Below are 7,783 nucleotides of genomic sequence, written 5' to 3'. Positions count from 1 at the left end.
TCACCATTCACCACTCACCACTCTCACTCACCCCTCACCACTCACCCCTCACTACCTCACCCCTCACCACTCTCTACCTCACCACTCACTACTCACCCCTCACCACTCACCCCTCACCACTCACTATTCACCCCTCACCACTCTCACTCACCACTCACCCCTCACCACTCTCTACCTCACCACTCACCCCTCACCACTCTCTACTCACCACTCACCACTCACTACCTCACCACTCTCCCCTCACCACTCACCCCTCACCACTCTCTACTCCCACTCTCTACCTCACACTCTCTACCTCACCATCTCACCCCTCACCCCTCACCACTCACCCTCACCACTCACCACTCACTACCTCACCACTCACCACTCACCCCTCACCACTCACCACTCACCCCTCACCACTCACCCCTCACCACTCTCTACTCACCACTCACCACTCACTACCTCACCACTCTCCCCTCACCACTCACCCCTCACCACTCTCTACCTCACCACTCTCTACCTCACCATCTCACCCCTCACCCCTCACCCCTCACCACTCACCCCTCACTACCTCACCACTCACCACTCACCCCTCACCACTCACCACTCACCCCTCACCACTCACCACTCACCACTCACCCCTCACCCCTCACCACTCACCACTCACCCCTCACTACCTCACCCCTCACCACTCACCACTCTCACTCACCCCTCACCACTCACCCCTCACTACCTCACCCCTCACCACCTCACTCCTCACCACTCACTCACCCCTCACCACCTCACCCCTCACCACTCACTCACCCCTCACCACCTCACCCCTCACCACTCACTCACCCCTCACTCACCCCTCACCACTCACTCACCCCTCACCACTCACTCACCCCTCACCACTCACTCACCCCTCACCACTCACCCCTCACCACTCACCCCTCACCCCTCTCTACTCTGAGGATTTTCCCGCCAAATCCCTCCCCGCCGCCATCTCAAGTCTCCTCCGCGCCGGAAACTCCTTATAAGGACAACCGCCCCCTCTATGACCTTATTAGGAGTTCGTTTCCGGTGGTGGGCGGGGCCCCCACCCTTCGCTTCCGATTTCCTTATATGGGCATCAACGGCCGGAGGAAGAACGATCGTGGGGGGGGTGTGCGTGGGGGAATCCCCCCCCGACCCTCCTAGCCCCTCCCCTACCAGTGACGTCACGCCCGCCTATGCTTTAACATTGCCGCGGTGACGTCATAGAGGGGAGGGGGCTACGTCTGTCTGGCGGTTAGGGGGGGGAATCCCCCCCCCCCCCTAGGGCACCCCCCCCCCACCGCAATGATGACGCGTGACGCCGCTGACGTCACGACCTCCTATGCTTTAACATTGCCCCGGCGGGGGAGTGGGCGTTACCGTTAGTGACGTATACGCCCGCTGACGTCACGGCGGGGGTGGGGGGGGGGCTGTGCTGACGTCACGCCCTCCTATGCTTTAACATTGCGACGAGGGGGGAGTGGGGGGGGTGAGAGGGGGGCGGGGGGAGTGGGGGAGTGGGGGGGGGAGTTCACGGGGTATAAAAGGCGGGAGTCTTCGGCTGTTTCACTCACAAACTCCGATCGTTCTCACTGCTGCGTGCACCTTCGCTGGTCGTTCACTGCCCACTCCACGTTCCTGTGACGGGTCCCGGCAGCAAGCTCTGTTACCCACGACGACGACGATGACAGCCGCGATGATGATGGAGACGACTTTCTACCACGACGATTTCCTCGCGTCGGGCTCATTTTCATCTCCTTACCACCACCACAACAGCAACAACAACAGCCGGCGACAACAACAACAACAACAACGAAGACAACAACAACAACAACCCGCCGCCATGTCTCCCTCGGTCAAGGACGACAGAGCGATGACGCCGCCGACACCGACCCCGACCCCCTTCGGGCCTTCAGGCTCCGCCGGCTTTGGCGCGAGCGAAGCGGCGGGCGATTCAGGCGAGGCCGGTGGCTGCTTCGGTCTCGCGGAGCTTGATCGACTTTTGTCTACACAGGGTGGTGGTGGTGGTTGTGGTGGTGGTGGTTGTGGTGATGGTTGTGGTGGTGATGGAGAGTCCTTCTGGGCAGGGCCTGTCACTCTGGAGCAGGAAGGCTTCGCGAACGGATTCCTCAGAGCCTTGGATGAACTCCATAGGCAGAACATGGATGGACATCATCATCATCAACAACATCATCAACAACAACAACATTATCTTCAACATCAACAGCGTGTTCTGCAGCAGCAGCAGCAACATCTTGGTCAGCAACAACAACAGCAGCAACAGCAACAACAACATCAGCTGAAGATGATGGGGGTGGTGAAGGAGGAGGCGGTGATGGTGGTGATGGAGGAGGAGGAGCTGATGGAAGAGTTGCAGATGGTGCCTCAGATGCACCTCGCATTGATGGAGGTGAGAGGCGATGGTGGTGGTGGTGTGTGTGGTGTGTGGTGGTGGTGTGTGTGGTGATGGTGATGGGTGTGTGGTGGTGGTGTGTGTGGTGATGGTGATGGGTGTGTGGTGGTGGTGTGTGTGGTGATGGTGATGGGTGTGTGGTGGTGGTGTGTGTGGTGATGGTGATGTGTGTGTGGTGGTGGTGTGTGTGGTGATGGTGATGTGTGTGTGGGGGTGGTGGTGGTGATGGGGGTGGTGGTGTGTGGTGGTGGTGGTGATGATGGTGGTGTGTGTGATGTGTGGTGATGGGGGTGGTGGTGGTGGTGGGGGTGGTGATGATGGGGGTGGTGGTGATGATGGGGGTGGTGGTGGTGGTGGTGATGATGGGGGTGGTGGTGGTGGTGATGATGGGGGTGGTGGTGGCGGTGATGGTGGTGATGATGATGATAGGGGTGGTGGTGATGGTGTGTTTGGTGGTGGTGTGTGTGATGGTGGTGTGTGTGGTGGTGGTGGTGATTGAGGAGGAGGAGCTGATGGAGGAGTTGCAGATGGTGCCTCAGATGCACCTCGCATTGATGGAGGTGAGAGGCGATGGTGGTGGTGGTGTGTGTGGTGTGTGGTGGTGGTGTGTGTGGTGATGGTGATGGGTGTGTGGTGGTGGTGTGTGTGGTGATGGTGATGGGTGTGTGGTGGTGGTGTGTGTGGTGATGGTGATGTGTGTGTGGTGGTGGTGTGTGTGGTGATGGTGATGTGTGTGTGGGGGTGGTGGTGGTGATGGGGGTGGTGGTGGTGGTGGGGGTGGTGATGATGGGGGTGGTGGTGATGATGGGGGTGGTGGTGATGATGGGGGTGGTGGTGGTGGTGGTGATGATGGGGGTGGTGGTGGTGGTGGTGATGATGGGGGTGGTGGTGGTGGTGGTGATGATGGGGGTGGTGGTGATGGTGGTGATGTGTGTGGTGATGTGTGTGGTAATGATGGTGGTGATGGTGGTGGTGATGATGGGGGTGGTGGTGGTGGTGGTGATGATGGGGGTGGTGGTGATGGTGGTGATGTGTGTGGTGATGTGTGTGGTAATGATGGTGGTGATGGTGGTGGTGATGATGGGGGTGGTGGTGGCGGTGATGGTGGTGATGATGGTGATGATGATGATAGGGGTGGTGGTGATGGTGTGTTTGGTGGTGGTGTGTGTGATGGTGGTGTGTGTGGTGGTGGTGGTGATTGAGGAGGAGGAGCTGATGGAGGAGTTGCAGATGGTGCCTCAGATGCACCTCGCATTGATGGAGATGAGAGGCGATGGTGGTGATGGTGGTGGTGGGGGTGTGTGTGGTGGTGGTGTGTGGTGATTGATGTGTGTGGTGGTGGTGTGTGTGGTGATGGTGGTGGTGTGTGTGGTGTGTGTGGTGATGGTGGTGGTGGTGGTGTGTGTGGGGGTGGTGGTGGTGGTGTGTGTGGTGTGTGGTGATGGCGTGTGGTGATGGGGGTGGTGGTGATGGTGATGATGATGGGGGTGATGGTGGTGATGGTGTTGTGTGACGTGGTTGACGTAACATCCATCATATACATCATCATAGACACCCTGTGTGTGTGTGTCACATCCTGTATGCACCATCCTATATACACAGCCTCTGCCTGATCATATACACAGTGTATGGCACATCCTATACAGTATTATACCACCACCCTCCACCCCACTCACCACCCACTCACCACCCCACTCACCACCCTCCACTCACCACACCCCCCCCCCCAACTCACCACCCCACTCACCACACCCCCCCCCCCCCCAACTCACCACGTCTCTCTGTCTCCCCCAACTCACCCTCCACTCACCACCCTCCCACTCACCACACCTCCCCAACTCACCCCCCCCAACTCACCACCCTCCACTCACCACCCCACTCACCCTCCCACCCTCCACTCACCTCACCACTCACCACCCCACCCATCACCCCCCACTCACCACCCTCCACTCACCACACCCCCCCCCCAACTCACCACCCCACTCACCTCACCACCCACCCCACTCACCTCACCACCCACCCCACTCACCACCCCCCACTCACCTCACCACCCCACCCACCACCCTCCACCACTCACCTCCCCCCCCACCTCACCTCCTCCCCCCCCCCAACTCACCACTCCACTCACCACCCTCCACCACTCACCACTCCACTCACCACCCCACTCACCACCCCCCACCCCACTCACCACCCTCCACTCACCACCCCCCACCCCACCCACCACTCAGCACCCATCACCCCACCCACTCACCTCACCACCCACCCCCCCCCCACTCACCCTCCCACCCTCCACTCACCTCACCACTCACCCTCCCACCCTCCACTCACCTCACCACTCACCACCCCACCCACCACTCACCACCCTCCACTCACCACCCCCCAACTCACCACTCCACTCACCACCCCCCAACTCACCACGTCTCTCACTATCCCACTCACCCTCCACCTCACCACCCCCCCCCACTCACCTCACCACTCACCACCCCACTCACTCACCACCCCACTCACTCACCACCCCACTCACTCACCACCCCACTCACTCACCACCCCACTCACTCACCACCCCACTCACTCACCACCCCACTCACTCACCACCCCACTCACTCACCACCCCACTCACTCACCACCCCACTCACTCACCACCCCACTCACTCACCACCCCACTCACTCACCACCCCACTCACTCACCACCCCACTCACTCACCACCCCACTCACTCACCACCCCACTCACTCACCACCCCACTCACTCACCACCCCACTCACTCACCACCCCACTCACCACGTCTCTCTCTCTCCCCAACCAGGAACCCCTCTCTGAGCTCATCCCTCTCACGGAGGTGACGTCGTCATCATCGGTCCCCCTCGCGGAGGAGGCGACGTCATCGTCATCATCATCATCGGTCCCCCTCGCGGAGGAGGCGACGTCATCATCATCATCGGTCCCCCTCGCGGAGGAGCTGGTGGTGGAGGAGGCTGATGAGGCTGTCCGTGTGGAGCACAAACGCTGGAGGAACCGGCTGGCTGCAACTCGCTGTCGACAACGGAAACTCGCTCGCATCTCGCTGCTCTCCGAGCGAGCCGCGGAGCTCCGCGGGGAGAACTCGGAGCTCCGCGGGCTGCTCGCGGAGCTCCGCGCCCACGTGGGCGGCCTGCGCCTCCGTCTGGAGGGGCACGGCCGCTGCGGGGTGGAGCTCCGCCGTGGGGACCACCTCGGCCAGGGGGACCACGTTGTTGTTGTTGCCAAGAAGGTGGCACGGCTCTGCCGTGGGGACCAGCAGCAGCTCCGCCGTGGGGATCACCTCCGCCGTGGGGACCGCCCCGTCAAGATGGAGGATGACGACAACAACCACAACAACCACAACAACCACAACAACAATCGTTACGGTTGTGACGATGTCTTCTGAGTGGTGGTGGATTTGCATTGATTTGATTGTCTTTGAAGGAAGGAAGAGAATGAAATTAAATAAATAAATGGGTGCGGGTTTGGCGGCTGAGTCGACCTAAAGGTGTCCCGGCGCCGATCGCCCACCTCCTGAGAGGTGTGAGGAATGAAAAATGTCCCATAATTCCTTCGGCCAGAGGGGAATGAGTCGATTGTTGGAGGCGGTTAACACTGCCGGGAATGATTCATGGAGTTCATTCGTTGAGAGAGAGTCTGTGGGAGTGATTCACTACTACTGGGAATGAATCATTGCTTCATTCATTCCACGAGAGGGTCTCGGTGGGAGTGATTCACTACTGGGAATGATTCATTGCTTCATTCCTCCAGAGGGAGAGTTTCAATGGGAGTGATTCACTACTACTAGGAACGAATCACTGCCTCATTCATTCCACGAGAGGGTCTCGGTGGGAGTGATTCACTACTGGGAATGATTCATTGTTTCGTTCATTCCTCCAGAGAGAGTCTCAAATGAGATTGATTCACTACTACTAAGAATGATTCATTGCTTCATTCATTCCTCCAGAGGGAGGGTCTCAATGGGAGTGATTCACTACTAGGAATTAATAATTCATTCATTCCTCCAGAGAGACTCACGGGGAGTGATTCACTACTGGGAATGATTCACTGCTTCGTTCATTCTTCCCGAGAGCCTCAGTGGGAATGAATCGCTACTGGGAATGACTAATTGTTTCATTCCTCCAGAGAGCGAGTCCCAATGGGAGCGATTCACTGCTTCGTTCATTCCTCCCGAGAGACTCAGTGGGAATGAATCGCTACTGGGAATGAATCAATGCGAATGATTCACTACGATTCCTTCGTTCACGTTTCAAGGAAGGAGTCAGGGGGGGAGGGGAGGGAGTGGTGGGTCTTGTGGTTGGGTCACCTGCTACTAAGTTGTTGTTGTTGTTTAGTGCAGATTGTTTATTTATTATTTATAATTACAGCCAATTAACGGATGGTAACGTTGGCGATGGTAACGTTGGCGATGGTAACGGTCGCGATGGTAACGGTCGCGATGGTAACGTTCGCGATGGTAACGTTCGCGATGGTAACGTTCGCGATGGTAACGGTCGCGATGGTAACGTTTGAGATGGTAACGGTCGCGATGGTAACGGTCGCGATGGTAACGGTCGCGATGGTAACGGTCGCGATGGTAACGGTCGCGATGGTAACGTCGATGGTAACGTTTGCGATGGTAACGGTCGCGATGGTAACGGTCGCGATGGTAACGGTCGCGATGGTAACGGTCGCGATGGTAACGTCCATGTGATGAGTTGTTTACGTTCCAAAATAAAAAAAACAAAAAAAAACTTTTCTCACTGCTCCTCATGTCACATTAACACTGAACCCTGTGGGAGTCTCATTAACACTGAACCCTGTGGGAGTCTCACCCATTAACACTGAACACCCACTCATACACTCACTGATTCACTCAAACACTCACTCACTCATACACTCACTCATACACTCACTCATACACTCACTCATACACTCACTCACTCACACACTCACTCATACACTCACTCACTCATACACTCATTCACTCACTGATTCACTCACTGATTCAGTCACTGATTCATTCACTCATACACTCACTTACTCATACACTCACTCACTCACTCATACACATACACTCACTCACTCATACACTCACTCATACACTCACTCATACACTCACTCATTCACTCACTCATACACTCACTCATACACTCACTCATACACTCACTCACTCATACACTCACTCACTCATACATACACTCACTCACTCATTCACTCACTCACTCACTCATACACTCACTCACTCATACACTCACTCACTCATACACTCACTCACTCACTCATACACTCACTCACTCATACACTCACTCACTCATACACTCATACACTCACTCATACACTCACTCATTCATACACTCACTCACTCACTCAT

General features: G+C 57.0%; 1 protein-coding gene across 1 annotated transcript; it reads left to right on the top strand.

Moving 5' to 3' along the window:
- The first annotated feature begins 1,550 nt into the window (after positions 1-1,550).
- Positions 1,551-7,160, top strand: LOC144955314 (uncharacterized). The gene is made up of 2 exons (XM_078885563.1): positions 1,551-2,407; positions 5,216-7,160. The coding sequence occupies exons 1-2, from the start codon at positions 1,682-1,684 to the stop codon at positions 5,813-5,815; spliced, it is 1,326 nt and encodes a 441-aa protein (XP_078741689.1). The 5' UTR covers positions 1,551-1,681; the 3' UTR covers positions 5,816-7,160.
- The last annotated feature ends 623 nt before the right edge of the window (positions 7,161-7,783 follow it).

The sequence above is a fragment of the Lampetra fluviatilis genome, unplaced genomic scaffold (genome assembly GCF_964198595.1).
Source record: "Lampetra fluviatilis unplaced genomic scaffold, kcLamFluv1.1 SCAFFOLD_686, whole genome shotgun sequence".
NCBI classification, from domain to species: domain Eukaryota; kingdom Metazoa; phylum Chordata; class Hyperoartia; order Petromyzontiformes; family Petromyzontidae; genus Lampetra; species Lampetra fluviatilis.
The sequence above is the reverse complement of the archived record's forward strand: the minus strand, read 5'-3'. Positions and strand labels throughout refer to the sequence as shown.

Bases quoted from the DNA above. Each gene is read 5' to 3' on its own strand.
- LOC144955314 (XM_078885563.1), top strand. From the start codon at position 1,682: ATGACAGCCGCGATGATGATGGAGACGACTTTCTACCACGACGATTTC. The intron at 2,408-5,215 runs GTGAGAGGCGAT...CTCCCCAACCAG, and splicing joins TGCACCTCGCATTGATGGAG to GAACCCCTCTCTGAGCTCAT.